At 45.6% G+C, this 23,766-nt stretch overlaps 1 protein-coding gene across 2 annotated transcripts in view; it reads left to right on the top strand.

The window, feature by feature from the left end:
- The window catches only part of Lrrk1 (leucine rich repeat kinase 1), a 136,026-nt gene that overhangs the window by 25,885 nt on the left and 86,375 nt on the right, over positions 1-23,766 (top strand). For both annotated transcript variants that reach the window (XM_021633271.2, XM_060367294.1), the window contains one exon: positions 17,060-17,223. In XM_021633271.2, coding sequence (XP_021488946.1) covers positions 17,060-17,223 — 164 coding nt within the window. The remainder of the gene's footprint in view (positions 1-17,059; positions 17,224-23,766) is intronic.

Raw genomic sequence — 23,766 nt, 5'->3', positions numbered from 1 at the left:
AAATTCAAATGGTTTTCGAGAGAGGTCTTTTTCTGAAAGCATAACACAAAACCAGGGCATCACGGGAGAGAAAACTAAGAACTCCGACTATGTACAGTTAGAACTGATTTGATTCTGAGCACCTTTCTGTGTGAAAATTGCGAGAACAAACTGGTTTTCACACATTAGCTGAGAGCTAACTTCCTTCCTCTAAAAAACACTTGAAAAACAACGTGGAAAGGACATTCCAATTTTTACATGAAAGGAAATCAGGAGTGAGGAGTTACTTTAGTTCCTAGACACACACACACACACACACACACACACACACATATCACAGAAATGATCAGTAGACACTGGAAACTGATGTGCCATTCTAGGGAAAGAAATGCCAGTCAATTCCTTTGATGGGGCGTGTTCCTTGGCTTTACAGATATTTGATAAGACAAGGGAGTTTATTATCTATCATAATGAGGGTGTAATTGTATTCCTCTTCCCTTGGATTTTAAATTAATGTTGAGCAATATAAGTGTAATATTGAGTAATATAATGATCGTATAACTAATAGTTGTGTAGTGGTTTGAAAGGTCCCCAGAGACTGTTGTTTAACCGCTCAGCCCCCAGTTTATAGAGTAGCTTAGAAGTCATAGGAGCATCAGGAGATGGTGTCTCTCTGGGGGTCACTGGGGTGGGACTAGTGTGTGATTGCCTGGCTGCACTTGCTGTCTGCTCTGTTTCCTGACTCGAATAGGAGGGGACCGGCCACTTGCTTCACGCTCCTGGTGTCATGCCGTCCCCACAGTGATGGACTGTGGGCTGCGTCCCTCCAGACGAAGCCCAAACAACCCTTCCTCCCTCAGATCACGTGTTGTTGGGTGTTTGAGGACAGTAACGAAGAAAACAGCTACTAGAAGTTGATCAGCAGATGTTGGCATACGGGCAGCCCCTCTAGTCTGCCTCTAGGTGGTTTAACAACCTGGAAGCTGCCAGGTAAAGGCAGCTGTTCTGCCACCCCTCCCTCTTCTCTTGTATTCTCTACCTGTCCCTCTCTCTCTCTGCCTGTCTGCCTCCCTCCCCATTTTGCTCTCTCACACTGTGTCTCTCATGGCTCACTCAGGCTATAACTCCTCTCCCCCTCTCCCCTGTCCTTTCTGACCAGATTCACTAGGCCCCTCCTTGCCAGAATAAACAAGAAAAGGCTGAGAGTCTCTCTCAGAAGGAAGCTGAGCTGCAAAAACCGTGAGACCCGACCAACTCCGTGTAAAAAGCAAAAACCAGCCAAGTTACCCTGGATGAGGTTTAGACCAACTGAGGCACCTGAAAAGCTCAATCTGTTGAGCTGCCTGCAGGCTCTGCAGTGAGCTCCGGGTTTCCCAGATTTTATGAGCTGTCACCCATGCAGGGGTTGGGCTTCGGTGAGGCAGCTATCTTTGAGTCATTTCTGCTCCTGTAAACTCTACCCATATTCCTGTAAGTAACCCCGTAGAATTCATTGGTTCACCAACTCAGACTTTGATGCTAGCCGTACTTCAGTCTGTTGTGGGATTCGCTATCTGGGGAGAGCGGATTTTTTTTTTGTCATACAACAAATTTTGTCCTACAACATCTTGGTAAGTTTACTTCCAATATTTTTGTAGTTTTTGTAAATGTTTTTTTTTTTTTTAAATTATCTTTCTGATAGTTATTTCTGTTGTTGTGTAGGAATGCAGAGCACTGCTGTGTGTTGATCTCATATTCTTTAACCATGCTGGATCTTTTGTTAGCTGTAGTGGTTTGCCATCTACAGAGATCATTTAAATCCTTCTTGATCTGGGTGCTTCTTATTTCTTATTCTCCCCCAACTGATCTGGCTAGGTCTTCTACTGTGTGAGAAGCCACGTCCCATTTCTGGTCTTAGAGTGTTGAGTATGATGTAGGCTGTGAACTCACTCTATGTGAACTTTTTGTGCTAAAGCTCTTTGTTTCTCTTCCTAGCTTGTTGACAGTTTTTTGTCACAAAAACACATTGGCTGTTGTCTGATGGTTTTGATGTGTCCACTTAGGGGACCTGTTAAGGCATCACTGTCCTCATTTAGCATATGTTGAGTCATCCTTGCACCCAAGGATAAATTTCCCTCTCAAGTGGTCATGGTGTAATCTCTTTATATGCTGTTAAATTCAATTTACAAGTATTTGGTTGAGAATGTTTGCACCTCTATTCATCAAGTTTATTGACTGTAATTTTTCCCCTTTATTAATTTATTCTTTGGCAGTTTCATGTATGTATACAATCGTCTGGTCACCGGTTTCTCTCCTCCCCCCCATCCTCTTTCTACTCCATCAGTTCCTCCCCCACAAGGTTCCAGTCCCATTCCCTGCTTTGTTTGTGCTGTTGCTCTGTGACCCACTGGGCCTAACCATAGGGTGTGAAGTTATTCCCTGAAATTTGGGTAACTCACCTGTGACAACAGCACAAAAATGATGAGTTCCTCTTTCAGCAGCCTTCTTCTGGCCTTATGCTCCCTTGAGCAAGGTGACCTATGAACTTCTCCCTGACCTTTGACCAAATATGTAAGGTCTCAGTCTTCTGCAGGCCCCATGGAGGCAATCACAGTCGCTTGAGTTCTGAGTGCCAGAGCTGTGTTATCACGGCAAGGCGAAGTTTCACAGCCCTCCTCCCATAATCCAGTTGTATAATAAATAAATAAATAAATTTCTTGGGACAGATTTTTACTAACCTTCTGTTTTGCCTAATAGAAGTATATTTCTTTATTTTCCATTTTTATTGAAAATGGGTTCTTTTCTCATACAATATATCCTGATTACAGTTTCCCCTCCCCCCACTCCTCTCAGTTCCTCCCCCACCTCCCTTCCATCCAGATCGGTACCCTTTCCGTCTCTCATTAGAAAAGAACGGGCGTCTAAGCGATAACAGCCAAACATGACAAAATAAAATAGAACAAAATGAAGCAAAACTTCCATGTCAGATTTGGACGTGTAGAAGGAAAAGGGCCCAAGAGAATACACAAGAACCAGAGACCCACTTGTTCACACACTTGCTCAGGAGTCCCATAGAAATGCTAAACTGGAAGCCATACCATGTGATCAGAGCACCTGTGCCGGGCTGTGGCGGCCTGTGCCCGTTGCTCACATCTCAGCAAGCTCATGTGAGGTTTGCTCAGCTGATGTGGAGGACCTTGTTCTGCTGGTGTCCTCTGCCCCCTCTGGCTCTCACTCTTTCTGCTGCCTCTCCCACACTGAAAGTCTCTTTCCGTCCCTGTTCACAAACAATGCTGTTGTCCCTTCGCTTTCAGGCCACATGCGTCCCTCCTGGTCAGCAAAGCATTTTCAGTTTTCACCTACTGAGGCATCTCTACCTTTAGGTTGGGAATTTTAATCCGTTCAGATTGAAAGTAACTATGGATGGGAAAGAGTGGTCTTGGACTGGAAAAAAACGGCTGAGTAATAGGGAGCACTTGCTCCTTTTTCAAAAGACCTGGGTTTTGTTCCCAGAACCCATCAGGAAGCTCACATCTACCTATAACTCCTGATTCTGAGGTGCAGCTGCTCCCTTCTGGCTTAACACACACATGTGCAGATATACATTCATATATACATACATATATATGCAGACATATATATGTATATATACACATACAGATATGCAGACATTAAATTTAAAAACAACAATAGGGCTGGAGAGATGGCTCTATAGATAACAGCACTGTTTGCTCCTCCAGAGGTTCTGAGTTCAATTCCCAGCAAACACATGGTGGCTCACAACCATCTGTACTAGAATCTGATGCCTTCTTCTGGCATGCAAGCATGCATGCAGATACATAGAGCACTCATACATAAAATAAACAAGAATCTTTAAAAATAATAATAAAATACATTATAAAAAAGATTTATTCGTGCCATTTTGTTACATTCTTTTCACTGGTCTGTGGTTCCCTTCTTTTTCTTCCTGGTGTTGATTTTCTGTGGGTATCATAAGCAGCCTTGCAAGAGAAGGGCATTGTCAGCGTAAGCAGTCAGGGTGATTTGTTTCCACATTTAGAATGTTTGGGGAAGTGGTGGTTGTTTTCCCTTGAGTGGGGACTTTTTCCCATGGGTTGGGTCAGGACAAGATCTTACTCTACCTCCCAGAGCAGAGCTGAAGTCACAATCTTCATAGCTCAGTCTCCTGAGTGCTGGGATCACAGGCATGTGCCACCACACCCAGCTTCCTTGAACATTTATTGAGCTTCGGCTCCATGCAGTGCCTGCCTAATCGTGCTATGGCTCATGCTGCTCTCTTCTGGAGTAGACACTTAGGGGTTTAACCCATCTTTATCTCTACTCCCCAGCACTATCTTGTGCTAAGTAAGGCTCGTTGGTTGACTTTTTAGCCCGACTCACCATAGTCTCTTTAGAGAGGCAAAATTCCTAACTCAGTTTTACCAATGACAATGGCATGGCGCTTCTCCAGAGCCCAGCAAGGGTCAGGCAGTGTGCTAAACATTTCCCACATCTTCATCCTCTTGACCCTGACCACAAAGCCTCTGAGCTAGCTAGGTTCCACTGGTCCTTCTAGTTTGGCGGCTGAAGAAGAGAAGCAATGAAAGCATGTCAGGGAGCCAGAGAGGGGTGCAAATGACAGGGGAGAGGAGTGGGAGTGATGGGTGTGTTGTGGCTTGGGGGGTCCCACACTTGTGTCCCTCTCTGGAGCTCTCTTGTGGATCTCCTTCCTTGAGAGTGCTTTATATGTCTGCAGCTGTGTATTCCTAAGAAGACAATTAAGTTTCAGATCCTAGAATAAACTGGAAAGCCCCAGAATATTATCTTGAAATTTTTGATGGGTCATGAGTCCTGTAAACAGTATTCTGAAACATCCTAACTCGGGGTGCAAAGGGGAAAATGATGGTGCGGTGGGCGGTAAAGCTATTCTTGGAAGTAAAGTTCCAGAAAAGCCCTGAGCATATGGCTGTTGCTCTTCACGGGAAGAATCTTGTGTCCCTGGGTCATGTTAGGTGAAATGTAGGTGGTTCTCAGCCTTCCTAATGCCCTGACCCTTTAATGCAGATTCTCATGTTGTGATGCCCCAACCATGAAATTATTTTCATTGCTATTTCTTTTTTTGTTTTTTCAGTGCAGTTTATTCAGGAACCTTGAACAATCCTCGGACCCTGGGGAAAGCCAGCCCTCAGCTTAAATAGCCTCTGGGTAGCCAACCCAGGCGTGCCACGTGGGCAATGCATCATAACTATAATTTTGCTACTGTTAGGAATTGTAACACAAATATCTGTGATTTCTGATGGTCTCAGGCAACACCTATAGAAAAGGGTTCTTTGACCACCAAAAGGGTTGTGATCCACAGGTCGAGAACCACTGCTGTAGCTGAACCCCTCCTGGCATGCAGAGGGCACTGAGGAAGCTTTTGGTGGGTGCCTGTTGTGTGTGTGGGGGGGGCAAATGAGTGGTTCTGGCCTGAGGGAAATGCTGGGCAGACAGCCTCCCAAGGGGGTAGGATCTGGCCCAGACCATGTGCAGAGAGAGAGGAAGGAGAAGGAAGCCCAGAGGGAAAGTCCACTGGTCTTCTTTTGGGGACTCCCATCAGTGGTCAGTTCTGGACAGAGAATGCTAACCAGCAGAGAAGGGTGGAGACTCTTCCAGGGAAGGAAGAAAACCTGGGGGCCATCAAGGAAATGAAAACACACAACTGCCTCATTTGGACCTGAGTGGGAAGAAAGAGCCTGCCCTCTCTGTATGTGTATCTGTTCTTTTTATTGACTTATGTGTTATCCTAGGTCCAATCGTTCACAGGTTTCATTCTACAAAAGGGTCAGTTCAAATATTCCCAAATGCTTGTCAAACCCTGGGAAGCTCTAAAAGGCAAGCCTGGAGCTTGAACCCCATTCTAACAGCTTAACTATAGTTCTGTTACTCCAAGTTTTACATAGTGCAATTTTCTGTTTTGTTTTGTTTTTTTCTTCCTTCCTTTGCCTACCTCTGTTGCGCGCGAGGAAGCTGGTTTCTGTTCGGAAACTGTGTTAAGTTGAAAAAGCATACTTTGTGAAACTTTGTCATTTTAGTGGTAACATTTTTCTATTTCTGGAAAATAGAGAAGAGAGTTTTGTGAAGATATATCTGAGATCCTTTCATGTAAAAATGACCACCTTGAGAAATGTTCGTAATGTCTGCTCCCTGTGTGCTCTGTGGCAGGTTGTCCACATTCGCACGCTTCAGCTGTTTTAAGTGTCACAAGCATCAGATCATACAGCAGTGAGCACGTTCACGCATGCACATGTAAGCCAGGAGCTCGCTGCTTCAGCTAGGCTAGCTAGCACTGGGCTCTCAGTGTCTACTTCTCTTGGCACTGGAGTTACGGGCACTCACAGACATGCCTGGGCATTTTATTTTATTATGTGTATGAGTGGTTTTCCTACATGCATGTTTGTGCACCATGCATGTCTGGTGCCCTCAGTGGCCATAAGAGGCTGTTGGATCCTCTTGACCTGAGTTACATCTGGTTGTGAGCTGCCATGTGGGTGCTGAGAAATGAATTCAGGTCCTGTGGAAGAGCAGCCATGCTGTTAACCACTGAGCCATCCCTTCAGCCTGGGTTTTCTTAAGTGGGTGATGGCAATTTGAACTCAGGTCTTCATGCTTGAAGAACACATACTCTCCAGCCCATTCTTACTTAGTTTCTTTTCCAGGGCCAGGTATCAACCCCGTGGCCTCACACATGCTAAGCACCTGTTAGCACATGCTGTACCACTGAACTGTGCCCTCAGTCTTGCATAAAGTTTTTAAATATGTGGAATCGTTCCCTTGGAATCAGTTCCAAGCAGATTTGCTGTGTTGCAGGATGTTCTAATATCCTAGCATTTATAACCATAATCACCTCAACCATCAGACTAGGAATTATTTTTTAACTTTCATATCTTCAGATTGGAGCATTTTATATTGTGCTGTAGGTACTGAGCAAATGAGATGTCTTTTCTCTGGGTTTTCACTCTCTCAGATCAATAGTTCTTTCTTTTCCAAATCAGCTCTTGTTTGTTGACCATCCCAAGATCTTCACATATCCCCATTTGGGCAGAGGGCGTGGCTTCTGCTGCAGGACAAACACAGCATTGACTTGAGCCCCTAACAAGCTCTGAGTCCAGGATGAGCACACAGAAGGTATAAAATGTCCAGGGAGCAAAGGAGCCGTAGGTGGGTGAATTCTTGGAGAAGAATCTAAATTTAGGAGAGAGGTCATCAGTGCGCCTGTGTCTTGCCTTCTCTCTCTTGCCATTCCAGAAGCTGAAGGACAGACTGCTTCCATTTCCGCTCCAGCTTTTCCATCCAGTGAGATGGGATCACTTACCTCTCCCTTGCCACTCTCTTGCCGTGCACACCATGGCGTATCTTCTGTTGAATAAGAAGCTAATGTTTGGTTGGGGATGCATAGCCTAGAGTGCAGAAGGTTGTGCTCTGATGGCAAGGGGCCAGATATTAACTCTACTGCTGAGACCTGGGTAAAGCCAGCTTCCTGAAACACCCAGCCCTGGTCCTCTCATGGTAGGTGGTGGTGAGTTGCACGGCCTTACATGGGTGTTGGGAGAAAGTGGGACATTTCCCAGAGTACCTGGCAGAACTGAAAAAAATAACAGAATTTTTAAAACGCAGTTACTTTACCTGCTGAAGGCAGCCACCATCCTCATTTTTGATACCCATTAGTTCATACTTCTAAATGAGAGAGAAAGAAGTAAAGGGGGAGGAGAGGGGGAGAACAAAGGAGAGGAGGGGGCAGGATAGTGTATGTTTTCCTACGGTGCGTCTATTCATTAGCTTTCTCATTACTGTGCCAGAATGCTTGATACGGACAACCTAAAGGGAGATTTACTTGGCTCATGGTTTCAAAGGATTTGGTCCAGGGTGACAGGAGAGTGGTGGAGCAGATTCTGCTTACATCATGGCTGACAGGAAGCAGTGAGAGAAAAATGCCAGTACTTCCGGGGGCTTTCTCCTTTTCCTTTCTCTTATTTCACACAGGCTCCTAGCCCCAGGGGGGACCCTCCCTCCTTAGTTACTTCTCTGTAGGAGCCTCTCACCGACACTCCAAGAAAAGGCTTATCTACCCCTCAGACACTTTTCAGTCCTTTGAGATTTACCATCCCAGGACTGGAGAAGATGTCCTGGTAAGGGCACTTACCATCAAACCTGGCTTCCTGAGTCTGGTCCCCAGGACTCACATGACGGAAGGAGAAAGCCAGATCCTGAAAGCTGTGTTCCAAGCTCCACATAGACACAAAGGCACACACACATGTACGTGACTACACACACAGACACAATTTAATGTATGTATGTGTATATGTGAATATTTAAATTGACCGCTTATAAAATATAAAGTGTAATATTTAACTATAAATGTAATTATTATTTTATATTTATATTATTTTATATTATTTTAATATAAAATATAAAGTGTAATATTTAAATTACACTTTGCATAACAAAGATGTGCACAAGGTTCTGTGTGCCTTGTGCATTTTAACGACTCAAAGTTTCTCATTTGGAAGTCCCAGGAGGTCCTACATTGTAAAGCAGAGACATGGACACTGCCTGCTCTCTACAGGCAGAAAGCACAGTTTCTCTTCTTGCCCTGTCCCTGTCGAACTCTGTGAACTTGTCCTCTTGGCCTCCCTGATGACATACGGCAGCCAGGACTCCTCCCTCAGAACAGGGCCGTAAGCACTGCATTCAGCGACATAAGCCAAGCCCCCCATCCTGCCCATCCTGTGGGGGAATCCCAAGCATCTACTCACCTGGCATTGCCAACTCCCTGCCTGGCTGGCGCTGCCCAGGCTGGCACAGGAGCTCTACAGAAAGTACGCTTGTAGTTTTTTTTGTTTTGTTTTTTGTTTTTTTTTTTTTTTTTTTTTTTTTTTTCTGTGCTGTACTGTTCTGCATGTTAGTTCCTAAGAGAAAACTGCAGGTACACTATTAGAACCTGGCCCTGGGTCTGGCTGCATGGGATGTTCTTCTCTCTTTAAGAATTGTCTGTTTCAATTTTATCAGTCAGTCTCCCATCAGTGAATCTTGTAAGACTTCACGTTTTTCACTGTGTCACTTGTTATGTGTCATGTTATATATGTCATGCATAACATGGCACTTTAGGATTGGCTGTTCTGTGTGTGTGTGTGTGTGTGTGTGTGTGTGTGTGTGTGTGTGTGTGTGTGTTTGATCATGTGTGTAGGTGCAGACCTGTGCCTACTATAGAGGTTAAAGGATAACCTCTAATTTCACTCCTTATCTTTCTACCTCCTTTGAGACAGAGCTACAACCAATGGCTTTTAGGCTACTTTGGAGGATTTGAATTCAGCTCATCGGGCTTATATAGTGAGTGCTCTTACCTACACTGTCTCCTGACTGTATTTTTTTTTTTAATGAAAGAAAACAGGGTCCTTACTTGTGATTTCTCCCCTGGAGCAGTCTGTATATCTGCCCACCCACCTGTCCTTTACTAAAAACATTTTCCAAAGATTGGATGAGACTAGCCATGGAGTTCTAAGCCTCTATCTCGCGGCTAGAATAAGATGCTCACCTCAGGACTGCAGCTGGTCCCCAGCTCCCAGCCCAGCCCCTGCTTCGCTCTCTTTGCTGATGCTGAGGCTGCTGCGGCTGCTGCAGCAGCCAGCAGGACGGAGCTGAGTGTTAGCCATCTGGAGCCAGGAGGAATTGCCTGGGAGGGTCACCTTCCTCCCCTGCACCCTGTATCTTCTGCCTCTTCCCCCAAAGAAAGAAAGGCTTGGGTTTCACGGTAATGTGACCCAGAGGTGAAAACTGCTGCTGAAGCTAAAACCTTCCACTGGTGTCTGGGAGAGAGAGAAGCATCATCCTCTCTGGCGGCTACTAAAGCTTGGGTCGCCAAGGCGAGCGTCGAAGTGCAAAGAGGGTGTCACCTCTGAGGAGGCCCAGCCTTCTTTCCAGGTGCCGAGGCCACATGGGGACTCAGTGGAGGAAGGTCACCAGACAACTCTGACCAGGTCGGTAGCGTCCTCGAGTGTGGTTGTCTTTGTTCAACAGCGAGCTGGGGGTTGACAGGTCACTTGACCTTTTTGTGGTTCTGTCGGTGGAGGTGGATGCAACCAGCAATGTCATAGATGTGCCCATAAAATGTCGGTGCCTTTTCTGAACATCACAAAGGTGTCTCTCAAATACAAAGACATTTCAAGTGGACAAATAGTCTTTGCCTCCCATCATATATGTTTACTTTAATGCTAATGAAAGAACTAACATGCACACATACACACACACACACACACACACACATATACACACACTATGACCAACAGCCTCACTGCAGCATCTGTGGAATTCTGTCATTGTAATCCGCTGGCAGAGGAGAATGCTTTCTGCTAGTTTGTCTGTAGTCGGAATGATTTGTTTTTCTAAAGCAAGAATGATGTAAATCCTAGGGGTTGAGTTATTGGCAGCTCAACTCATCTCTCTTAGACGGGACTGATAACAGGAAATAGTGCATGAGCCTGAGGGCATGAATTAGAATGCTGAGTTGAAAGCAGGTATCAAGACAAAGAATGTTCTCTTTCTACGGCTTTAAAATACTTTATTTCCTTTAGCCAATGTTTCTTCACATGATGAACTTGAACTTGCTGCCCGTGTCTGGAATACCCAGGGTAAGGCTGCTGCTCACGTCTGTCATCATCCAGGAGACTTGCGCTTACCAGCTCAGAGCTTACTTAAATGTTTTTTTTTTATGTTCCTGCATAACTCCATGAGGCCTGTGTCTATAATCTTGCCAGGCACCACATCTCTGTTCTTTCCTCACTTGGTCCTACTTCTGAGTGACTCTTGGCTAACATTGCACAGGCAGCTGAACCCTTTCTGGACGATTCTGACAGTTTGCCCTTCCCTTCCTCTGCGTACCTAGGCAGGCATATTCATTTATATTTTAAAAAATGACATGCTTGTTTGTAGTTTTGTGTGTTGGAAAAGGTCATTGCTACTTAGGAAAATAAGAACATAATAAAGACATTGAGAAGGATTTTCAATATGTGAAACTAAACTATTCAATATTCCGTTTTCATACTAGCTCTTGCTACTTGAAACAGTCGTGTTTTATTGCAATAGAATAGATACTGGAAATCTCTATGTTTTCGTGTGACTTTCAAATGTATATGAAGATTACGTTTGTCAGCGTTTTACCGTGGAAAAGAATAGTGTTGTTTTGAGCAAGCTGATAAGTAGAAGTACCTGAATAAATAGGCACAAATATCTAAACAATCTCAACTATCTTTAAACCTTGTATCAAAGTAACCAATTCACAGTTACAGAACTGTAGCGCATTGGGTTTAAAAAGCAGAAATTCCATGAAAATCTTTACCTGTAAAAAAGGTATCCGATCATGCTAAAGCAGGACTTCTGTCTGTAACATGAGGTGTTTTGTGTTATTTTTCTTTTTCACTGGCTCTCTGTTCACGGGGTATGTGTAATCACGCTGTCATTAAAACAAACCAGCCATACCATTCCAACACAAGAAGCTTGGAAACTAATTTTAAAAACCTTCTTTTGTTCCTTTGTTCCTCTCTAACAATCCATCCTTAATACTCATTGCTGGAATCGCACCTTTTCTTTCCATATATATAAAAAAGTGTTAACCACCATGTCGGGTATTTGTGGAAATTGCACGGGGTTGGCCCTTAGTGACGCGTGTGTGCATGGTTCCTTACAAACAGTCTGATCAGACTTAGAGACCCAGCTCACAAGATCCATGACAGCGCACATGGGATGTTCAGGCAACTTAAGGAAATTGGGGACCAAGCTGAAAAAGCCAACACTGGGGAATTTGAAGAGAACAAAGCATTTCTAGGTTCCCACAACATGGGAACCTAGAAATTAGTTACTCCTTGCACCATGTTAAAATCAAAGCGCTCTTGTAATTTGCCGTGAACCTGTATAGATACAGGACCTTCGGGGCACTCCACTACATCACTTCAGGATCTAACTGCCTTCACATTCCTAACTAACACAAGCAGAAGCAAAGGCAGGCAAGGCACGCTTGCCGTTTATGAGATAGCAGCGGCTGCTTGTTTAATTCTGAAAGATGAGCCATGCCATGATGAAGTGCGAGTTCAGGCAGGGGAGCTGACTCCACCTCCTTCTCACCCTTGCTAATGTCCCTTCCCTTGTCTGGCCCGCTCTGGGCTGTCTGGGGTCACAGGCAGTGAATAATTAATGGGGACTGTCCTGTGTCAGAGAGAGAAGCTGCCGGAATCACATCGCTTAACCACATCCACGCGGGGCTTTCTTGTGTTTCCAAAAATCAGAACCCAGAGAGCTCCGCCAGACCTAGCAATCCGCCCGCTTCAGGGAAGGTACGGCGCGATGATTGACCTTTAGTGGATTTTCAGAGCAATTGCCTCAGAAATGTTCAGATCCTAGCTCAGGATGTGTCGTAAAAACTCTGGACGGTGTTGACTGTGGCTGGTAGCAGCTTGCCTTGGCTTTGGTAGAGCAGGGTTTTTTCTGCATTAGTAGGGAAAGCACATACTGTATGTCAGATGGGGGGCCCTGCTTACAGAGTTTGGCACTATGAGCCTCCTTTCCCACAATATATTGTTTTGAAAATTTCCAAACACGCAGTCATACATTGAACCAGTGTACAGCCATACACCGGCCATCCGGAGTCTGACACGGGCCTGTCCCATTTCTGATCATTTTAAAGTTACCAACATCTATACATTTCACCCGTAACTACTAACGTGTGTGTGTGTGATGTTTATATGCGTTTTAGATGAAACATCTACAAAGCCTAACGCACATATTCTAAACGGACTCTTGATTACATTTTAGTAAGCACAGCACCCGTGGAATGCAAGCCTCATCGATATCTGGAACCCTTAGCACAAGCCGTGTCCTCTTGCCCTCCCGCTCCAAGATTAGTACATCGTAGAAATAGCATCGTTTTCTGCAAGGTTTTGTCTTTTCAGCATTCTGTTTCTGAGCTTCATGTCAGCCATCAGAATGATTGATAGTTCACTCCTCAATCTTATTGAGTAGTTATGGTCCCACAGTGTGTTTATCCGATAGATGGATGCCTGAGACACTTGAAGCTTGGAGACATTATGGCTACCACTTTCGTGAGCATTCTCGGATAACACTTTTGGACATACTCATCCTGGGTAAAAATCTAAGAATGGAACCGGTAAATCATAGGTCAGTACATGTTCAGTTTTAAAAGGAACCACCAGTGCTGTCTGTAATTTAATTACACATTTTACCGTCTAACCCATCAGGGAGCATTCCGGATACTCACGTCTTTTGAAAGTATAGCTCTCTGGTGGGAGTGGCCCAGGCATTGTTGTGCCTCTTGCATTTCCGTTATGGGGAATGGTATCGAGTTCTCTGTCTTCCAGGGTTCAAGTCTTTAACTAAGTTTAATTGTGTTGTTTTGTCTTTTTGTTATCCTGTTGTGTGTTTTTTTTTATATCCTTTGTGGTAATATATACACCATCTCTTTTCAGATATGTTTTACAACATTGTATTCCAGGCTAGAATTTGCCTGCTTCTTTAAAGGATACCTTTTGACGAGCATAAGTTGGTCTAATTAAATTAACATGGTCTAATTTAGCAATTTTTCCTCATTTACAAGCTCTTTGGTCAAGTGCAATTTTGAAGTTTTCCTTCATGGTTACTGTTTCCTGAGACCCTCAATATTGGTCCTCTTTTCACCACTGGAACAAAGTATGTCAAACAGGCTACTTGGCCAAGAAGGAGGCTGATGTAGGTCACAGTTCTGGAGATTCAAGGACCTGAGTTGTCCGCAGCGGCTCAGTGGAAGTGGGCGCCTTCTGCTGAATGCCAGACAGTCCTGTATGTGCAGGAGCAGGAAGGCGATAACATCTTGACAAAGAGGGCTACCTCAGCCTTCACAACCTAGACTCCTCAAGAGCCCCGGCCCTTAGGCTTCCATGCCCTACCGTAGTGCTGCCCTTCCACCAGTCCTCAAGTTCCATCAGGCCTGAAAAACACTCAGACGACGTCAAACCACAGCAGCGTTAAGAAACCTGGTTTCCTCTGAAGTCTCGAAGGTAGTGGACATATTTTCTTAGAATCTTTACAACTTTAGCCTTTATATTATTAGTCCATGATCCATCTCAGGTTAACTTTTGTATGCTCTAAGAGACAACTATCTTTTACATTTATTTGATCTTATGCATGTGAGTGGTTATCCACGTATGTATGCAAAATGGGTGTGCAGTGCCTTCAGAGAGCTGAAGAGGGCGTCAAATCCCCCTGGAACTGGAGTTACAGGCGAGTGGACACTGCCATGTGGGAGCTGGGAACGGAATCCAGGTCCTCTGGAAGAACAGCATTTGTTCTGCACTGCTGAGCCACCTCTGCAGCCCAGTCGATGAGGATGTGGGTTGTGTTGGCACTATTTGCTGAAAACTTTTTTCCCCCATCGTGTTGTTTTCGGACCCTGGTCAAAAGTTAATTATATGGCCAAATATGAATTTTTGTGTGTTTGATATGTGCATGGGTTCATTTATGCGTGTGTGTGTGCGTGTGTGTGTGTGTGTGTGTTTATGTATGTGGAGGGAGGTTGTAGGCATGTGTTTGTGTGGCTGTGGTGTGTGTTTATATGCCTGTGTGTGTGCTTTCATGTGTGATGTGTGTTTGTGTGTGTGTGTTAGCCTGAGTTCAACATCTGATGACGTCCTTGACTGCTCTCCACCTTTATCTTTTTTCCCTTTTTCTATTTTTATGTGCGTGTGTGTGCGTGCTCATTTGTGGAGGCCTTAGGTTGATATTAGTTCTCTCCCTTGATGGCTTTTCTACAGTATTCATTGCAGCAGGCTCTCAGTCAGCTGTCTGAGAGCTGTCTCCCTAGCCAGCTTCTCTGGGGATCCCATTTCTGCCTTCCCAAGCCTGCCACACACACTTAGCCTTTGTGTGGGTTCTGGGGATCTGAACTCTTGTCCTCATGCTTGTCCAGTGAGCGCTCTAATGCCTGAGCCATCTACCCAGCCCCATGACTCTATTTCTTAATTGCATTCTGTCCTCTAGGACTATTTGTTTGTGCTAGTATCATAGTGCCTGCTTACAGAGCCTTATTGTAAGTTTTGAAATCTAGTAATAGACATCTTTTTCAAGATTGCCTTGACTGACTATTCTTGGTTCTTCAAGTTTTCCATACAACCTTGAGAATCTGATATAGTTTTATGATGGGGATAGTCCAACTGGGGTTATAGTTGAACTGAAATTGAATCCATGGATAAAGTCACAGGCAACTGGAATCTTCATAGTATTTGTTCTCTAGTCCATGAACACAGGGAGTCTTCCTTCCTACACAGACCTTAACTTTCTTGTCAGTGTTCTCTAAGAGTTCTGATCTTACTGCTCTTTTGTGAAATTTATTTCTAAGCTTGGAATTTTTGTGCTTTTGTAGGTGGCTGGTTTCCCCTCCCTATAACAAAATACCCGAACTAACCAGTTTTGGTCCATGACAGATCGGCCCCACAGCTGTGAGTCTGTGATAGCGTAGCATATCACACCCTGCAGGAAAATGCCCAACTTGTGGATTGAAGCAGAGCAGAGAGAGGAGGAGGAGTGGCCCTGGGCCCCGGGTCCCCAAGGCCATCCCCCCAGTTATGTGAGGATTTCCCACTAAGCCCATCTACTAAACATCTACTGCAGGCTCGCCACTTTGCGGACCAAGCCTTTAATACATGGGCTTCTGAGGGACAACTAAGATCCAAACTACAACCAATGCTATGGTAAAGAAATTAAACTTGAAAACCATTCTCTAGATGTTGGCTGTTCTCACATGGCTCACTTCATGATGCCTGTGTTTGGGGGCCTCCCTGCTCAGCATATACTTAACAACATTTAAAAGAAAAGAAAAAGAAAAAGAAAAGCACCCGGCCCATTACATCTATCCCTTTTGAGAGAGCGCAGGTGGTGGGTGGACCCCCCATCACCCCAGGGTCCCTCCTACTGTATGAATTTAGCCACGGATCATAGAATTTTTGCCATATTTCTTCTGCCGCTCAGCACAGTTCAGGGCTTAGCTTCTCGTCGGCTTTTGCCTTTTCTGTAACATCTGGAGAGAGGAGAGAGCTTTCACTCTTCTTTCCAGAGAAATATACACACCTATGAGCGAAACAGTTTTGCACAGACCTTTGAAATGTTTGGGGAATGTCCAAAGCCTTTTTACCAGCATGTGGGAGCTTGAGGGAGTCTAACATGAACCCTTGTTCTGGAGCAGGACACAGCTGGGGAATAGCCATCTCCTTCACTCGCATCCTTCACCCAAACCTTCCCACCCAGCATAGTGCTGGCTGTCCAGTTGCTCCGTAAGTGCCCACGCTCTGTAAGTCCCCTACATGTCTGGTCTCTCCTCCCACGTGGGTACCAGTCACTCAGCTGGCTAGAGCATCCCACACCCCCCCCCCGCCCATTCTGTCGAGGGCAGGTCGGCATCCCCTGACAGAGAGCAGGGATGTGTCTACAGGAAGCCACACTTCAGATAACCACAATGGCAGGGTCGCCAGGCACCTCAGGGACAGGGTAGGTCAGTCACACACGTGGTCCAAGCGTGTCGAGAGGCCCAGGGTGTCAGAGGGTTGCTGGAGATCCGAGGGTGGCATGTTCACGCAGGTAAGAATTACCAGTCCTGAATCATTTGACCTTCTGAGAGCTTGAGAGCAGAGAAGGGCTTCAGAGCTGTGTGGATTCCCACGCCCTGGGGCTAAGTTGCTCGCCCTCAGAGGGACACAGCAGTGGAGCCCTTTGGCTGGGACCGCCTGCTCTCTCACTAGAGGGCTGCCTGCCTCCTGCTGCCCTGGGTGCTGGAGCAGCTCCGGCTGGCAGTCTCCAGCAGCCATCGCTGTGCCGTGCTAAACCATTGTCCCAATGTCTTCCAGAGAGGCCACACATGCCCAGAGATACAGGAACTTGCCGGCAGGTGCATTGAGGACTTTCCTTTCTCTTCCTACACCCCCTTCCCACTGTTATGTCCTGGGTAGGGCATCCCTCCAGTGTCCCCACCCATGACTATCCAGAGGCCACCAGCACAGTAATAGCATGTGTGTGTCCTCCCATACAGGTGCCGAAGACATGGGCAGCAAACTGACTGTACCAGGAGGCAACCTCACAGCGCACTCCCCCAGCATGGAAGACATCCATACTGCATACAAGCAGAGAAACCTTTCCCGGGCCCGTGACCTACTCAGAGAGGTTTGTGAAGAGAGTGGATCCCTGCAGGAGAAGGTAAGGTGCGCGCCTGCCTCAGAGTTGCTATTCTGATTATACTCAAGAGAGAGAGAGAGAGAGATGGGGAAAAACATTTGCCTGTGTGTGCATACAGAAGCCCAGGGTCCACACAGGGCTCTCTACCTTATTTTTAAGACCTGTTTACTTTTACTTTATGTATTTTGCACCACATGCATGCCGTACCCAAGGACGCCAGAAGAGGGCGTCAGGTCCCATGGAATTACGGAGAGTTGTGAGCCTTGGGTGTTGAGAACCAACTAAACCCAGAGCCTCTGCAATAGCAGCAAGTGCTTTTCATCACTGAGCCGTCTCTCCAGTGCCTCCGCCATATTTTTTGATACAGGGTCTCTCATTAAACCCAGAGCTTATCATCTCAGCCAAACTAGGCTGGCCAGCAACCCTCTCCCCTACCCCACCCTCCCACCCCCTGCCCCGGGGTCTTCCTGACTCCACACCTCTAGAACTGAGGTGACAGACATGCACCAACATGGGTGCTGGGTATCCAAACCCAGGTCTGCATGTTTGCACAGCAAGCGCTTTACCCACTGATCCATCCCTCCGCAACAAACTTACCACACATTTTTGGGGGTTCAAGGTCTCATGTATCCCAGGCGGCCCTCTTCCTCTGTCCACCTCACCATGCAGCCAAAGTTAACCCTCAACTTCTGATTCTCCTGCCTCCGCCTCCAGGATAGGGATTTCAGGCGGGTACCTCCATTCCTTAAGCCTGGGCTTAAGACTCTGGGGCTGGGGTGGACGAGTGGGGTATCTAGCCAAGGCAGCTTTTCCAGCCTGTGGGCCACCCCCCAGACCGCAGTCTCTGCGTTCTTCGGGAACACCTCCATTTGCACAGGAGCGCTCGGGCAGCATTCCTTCCCAATGGCACCACACAGTCACCTCCCACATCAGCCCTTGCCAGGATAGGAATGGGTTCACTTACATGTAAAGACCCAGACGCCCTCTGCAGATTTTATCTACCCATCTGATGCTTTCTCCCGTTATATAAAACCAGCATGTGCTCAGGGATTTTCAGGAAAAATTGTAAAAGTAAAAGAAAAAATTAAAAAAAAGGACAAAAGCTAAGCGTGTCCCGAATGTATCCAAACACTCCTCTTCGCTGTCTCGGGACGTTTTCGTCTAGCCGGCTGGCCTGGGGGAGTTGTGCCATTTCTGATAACATGTAAGGTACTATGCGGGTAATGTAATCGCAGATAATAGTTTTGCATGTAACTCTTACTCGCGTGTAGTATGTCAGGAACTCTCTGCAGGACTGTAAATTCACTGCAAGCATCACTGTCAATGACTGCGTGGCATTTCACGTGACAGAGGGAACACAATGAACATTCAATCTACTCCTCTTGACGAGACGTTCGGATTATTTCAAATTTCCTACCAACAATGCTGTATGGGAATTTTTTTTTTTTTTTTGCCTGTACATTTTCTTATTGTAAGGCTATTTTCATAGCACGTATAGCTGTGCCAGATGGAAAGTATATAGGTGTGAACATTTTTGTTGTTGTTGTTGGCACATTACTATAAAACAACGAGTTTCATTTTGACATGTTCACACACAGTATTTAAAGTTTTAGAACTTGTGCCAGACTGTTTGCTGAGAAGCAAGCACAAAATAACCCACCTGCCAACAGCTCAAGGGGGATAAGAATCAGACGTCACCATGGAAACACCTTATCGATACTCCGCTTGCGTTACTTTGCTTCGCAGAGGCCTACTCTGTCCGCGTTTAATTGAAAGTTAGAAATGATTCTATATTTAAACCTCCAGCCTGCTCTCGGAAAATTAAGAGACTGGGGCAGCATGAGCACCATTTGAGAGGACATCTGATGCCCCTCTACATGACAGAGAGCCACACCTGGGCGTGGACGATGGCCTAACTGTCCAGTCCACAGGACGAGAAAGCTATGGAATCCTCAGTGTTTCCGGGACATCAAATTCCATGAGGACTTCCCAATGCTCAGATAACATCCCAGTGTGGTTTGGAAAGCTCTCCGGTATAATTTCAGTCAATAAGCACGTAACTTCAGCTTCTATGAAGAAGTTGTCAGGGCGGGGAGGGGAGATTGAATGAACGCACGTGGTGCAAAGACATACATACAGGCGAGACACTAGTACATATAAAAAAATTTTTTAAATAAAGGGAAGATTGAACTGGTTTGCTTTTCAACACTCCTCCCTCTGTGTGCAACTGAGAACCGTGGACATCCCATACACACCAATGAACCTTTTTAAGCCAGAGAGGAGGAAAAAAAAAAAAAACCCTAATGTGTTCAGAGCTCAAGAAAAACATGGTGTTGCATTTCTGAGGGGACCCTTTTCACCTATTTGACATTCCAGACTAAATGTGAAGAAGCTGGCAACCCAGAAATAAACAGGCCTAGACAAAAAGGCTCCAAGGAAAGCCACTGTTGCAGCAGCCAGAGGACCAGGCAAGGGAGGTATGAAAAGACAGTCTGTCGTCAACTCCCATCCACACCACAGGAGTTTCTAAGGAAGCAGGAGTCCACTCCTCCCGTGCAATCGAATTCTGAACAGTTACTGTTTCTCCACCCCACCAAGGAGGGAGGAATCCGCCGTTGCTCACCCACCAGAGTTAGCACAGTCCAAGCCCAGGACATAAATGAGGCCTCCATCCTAAAATACATTTCCACTAATCACCAGGTCCCAATAAACAAACTCCCCTCGAGAAACAGAAAATATCAAACTCGGTGAAAACAAGGCAACAACAGATGCCAGCAGCTGGATGACTCAGATGTTTGAAAGCTCTGACAAGAATCTAAAACAGACAGAACACTCCGGAGAGCAAACATGAGCATGCTTAAAGCAAAAGTCAACAGTAGACATCTTCAAAGCACAAGTGCTGGTGGAGAAACGAAAGGGGAATGGAATGGAAATTTTGGAATCACTAAGATGCAATAGCTGAAGTTCTCTTCTGTAGGCAGACTCAGCTCCAGAATGGAGAAGACAGAGGAAAAAGTCTGTTCCCTGAGAGTGTGAGGAAAGGGAGAGGGAGGGGAGAGAAAGAAGAGAAGGAGAGCAGAGGAGAGATGGAGAGAGGAAGAAGAGAAGGAGAGAGGAAAGGGAGGGCAAAGAGAGAGAGAAGAGAGGGATGGGAAGAGAGGGAGAGACAAGACTGGGACTGGAAGAGGGGAAAGGGAGGACAGGAGGGAGCAAAGAAGAGAGCGAGGTTGAAAATAAACAGACCCTCAGAGGCACTCATGTCATCAGAGTCCAGGAGTAGAAGGAAACACACTGAAACATAGTTTAGGAAGCTAAAAACTCCCCCAGAGTGGAGAAGATCAGCCAGCAGAGTGAAGACCCTAGAGGGTCCCCAGAAGGATAGAACTCAGTGGCCTGTGCTCAAACTGCTGTGAAAAGAAAAAAAAAAAAAAAGACAAAACAAAACAAAATATTGAAAGCAGCCAGCGAAAGCTGTTTCCTTAAGGGAAAAACAACCCAAACAGCATCATGGGGACCCAGAGGAAGTGGCACAAAATACTAAAGGAAAGAAGTCTAGGGTTCAAACTAGAATCTCATAGCCTGAAAAATGCCCAAGAACAAAGAAAGGATAAACACATTCTGGAATGATGGAAAACAAAGAGAAGGAGTGTCTGGAAAGCTTTCCTAATGGAAGAGCTAAAAACAGAAAATCACAAAATAAGGATTGTTGGGATAAACAGGAACACGGTGAGACCAAAACACAGATACACAAAATAGATGGTTACGTCCTCATTAGTTCTTTAAGGACAATTTAACAATCGAAGCAAAGAGTGTAACACCGCTTAATATAGCTCTTAATGTAGAGAAAAGGGATTTTTAAAGACAAAGACATTATCTAATAAATGTAAGATTTCAGCATTCACCTAAGCTGATGAGAATACTGAAAACAGTGTTTTATCAGTTTATTTTGGAAGGTTACATATCTATAATGCAACACTTGAAGCAAGTGTTTATGAGTGTGCGTGTAACTGGCCACAGTGGTACATGCCTGTAACCTTTGGAAGGAGGGGCAGGCAGATCTACAGAGAGGCCTACGTACAGAGTTCCAGGCCAGCCAGGGATACACAGTGAGACACTGTCTCAAAATAAATATTAAAACTATGCGTAGAGCTCTATTAAAATACACCATAATCTAATAAAAGTAAAACAAAATAATCAAGCTACTCACAGGAAAAAAAATAAAAAGTGAGAATAAACAAAACCAAACAAAATTGCACAGCAGACTTACACTTTAACATCTAAATAATTATATTAAATATAAATTATTTAAGTCCATTGAGCTGAATGGTTAGGATTTTTTTAAAAGAATAAGAAGTGGATTGTGTCTGTGAAGCAATCACTTTAAATCCAATGTGTGTGGGTGAGTGTGCATGTGTGTATGTTGTTTGTGTGTGTTGTGTGTGTGTGCTGTGTGTGTGTATGTTCTGTGTGAGAGTGTGGGTATGTAGTATGTGAGTGTGTATGTGTGTGTTGTATGTGAGTGTCTATGTGTGTGTGGTGTGTGTGTGAGTGTATTTGTTGGGTAAGTATATACATGTGTGAGTAAGTGTGTGTGTGTGGTTCATGTGTGTGGGTGTGCCTGAGTTCTGAAAGTGAGTAGATGGAAAAATATAGTCCATGCAAACATTAAGCAAAAGAAAGCAGGCGTGGCTGTGTTGATATCAGATAAAGTGACCTGCAGAGCGAGGAGAATCACCACGAGTGGGAGGGTTATTAACTAATAAGAATGAGCTAGATCCCCAAAGTAGCAATCTTCAGTGTTTATGTGTAATTTGTGGTAGCGAGAAACTGCATTCATGCTCTCATATGAAACAAAGCCATAATTATAGTTATAATCAATAGATTACTATTATTCAGTAGACAACTCCACGTTCAAGCCAGGGAGATAAGGTGAAGAAGTTAAATAAAGCATGCAGATTCGAGGGGAAAATAAAACTATCCCTCACTTGCAGAGGGCACAGTCTACACAGTAAGTCCATAGAAGAAGGATCCAGAAAGAAGGAAAGTAGATACATTGTGTATTGCCGAAACTAGAAAGTTACACTGAGAAATGCTCCTGTCTTGAGGCCAGAAAGAAAGCAGGTGGCGGCCTAGGAGGAAGTTAGGGACCAGTCACCTCCATGATGCACTGAGGAGGATGTTAATCCGCTGATGAGGTCCGAGGCCTCCCTCTGCGTCTCATCACCTCTGACCACCTCCAGCTGGGGGCCAAGCCCTCCCTCAACACAGGACCCTTGGGGACAGTTTCTAGATGAACCATAACAAGGGGCTTCTGAGCAAGGTTTTGCTCCTCTGTCTGGAGCCCAGTCATGTGGAAGTAGGTGGCAGCTCATGAAACCGAATGACTTTCTTTTCCCTGGAGGCATAGCGTACACCTGGGAAAAGGTCATGAAAAACTAGGTGAAGGCTAGAGAGAAGGCTGTGGGTAAAACACTTCCTGTGTGAGCATGAATGCCTGAGTTCATGGGAAGGCAGGGCGTGGGGACACGGGCCTGCCCCCGCAGTGCTTTCGAAGGGGACAGAGACAGGTGGATCCCAGGGACTTCCTGGACAGCCAGCCTGGCAGAAATGGGGAGCTCTGGGTTCAGAGAGAGACCTTGTCTCCAAAGGAGATGAGGACATAGGAGGAGGCTGGCCTTTTGTTTTATACTGAATTAAACACTTGAGAGCCACCGGGTTATCGCCACCTAAAGGGGTAGCTCCCGCCTCCGCCTCCTGGTCCCTCTTGGCTGTGGCCGGCTGTGACATCACCCGTCACCTCTTGAGAATGGGGCTTTTAAGCCAGTGACGGACAGGAGTCTAGACAGCTCTTAGCCCTGTTAGTCGGTTAATCAATCACTTGCGGCTTTTCTCCGCAATGCAAGTGCTTTCCAGGAATGGCTGGGCTTCTGGGCCCCACCTGGCCTGAGGAGTGGTGGCTTTCTGTTTTCTAGCTGCATTTAAGCAAGTTAAGTCTACTTCCTTGCTTGCCAGACACACCATCTCCAGTCCGTCCACACTACTTACAGGACTCAAACGGTCCTCCAAGAGTCCCACCCTACCCTGAGGCCTTGTGAAATGAAGAGAATGTGGGGCTCAGCGCTGCAGACTGTGCTTCAGATCTGGGGTAGCTCTGAGGCTCACGTAGCTCCTAACTGAGGGTTACGTGTTCACATGCCTAGCATGGAAATACAGACAGACTGTGTGGGATGGTGCAGCAGCTGAACATGGACAGAGCTTGGTGGACGTCCATTACTCTCTCCAGAGCTCCTCCCACGACCCTTCCTGCCCATCTTGCCCTGCTATACTTTCAGGAGATGTTTGTTTTCTGAACCACTCCATTGGTTATTTTACGCACATCCACACGGCGAGTTTACCTGTAAATTCATGAAGGCCAGCAAATGCCCCCAATGTCCTCTGCTCAGCCCTGCTCCTTGAACGTGCAATCAATTGAGCTGACTCAATCCGGCTTAGGTTTCCCATTTGCCTCCTTCAGCATCCCGATGATCAATAGCATGGGAAGCAGCCATGTTGTAGGAAGGACTG

This window comes from Meriones unguiculatus, chromosome 14 (assembly GCF_030254825.1).
Source record: "Meriones unguiculatus strain TT.TT164.6M chromosome 14, Bangor_MerUng_6.1, whole genome shotgun sequence".
Taxonomy (NCBI): Eukaryota; Metazoa; Chordata; class Mammalia; order Rodentia; family Muridae; genus Meriones; species Meriones unguiculatus.
This window is presented reverse-complemented; position numbering and strand designations above follow the sequence as displayed.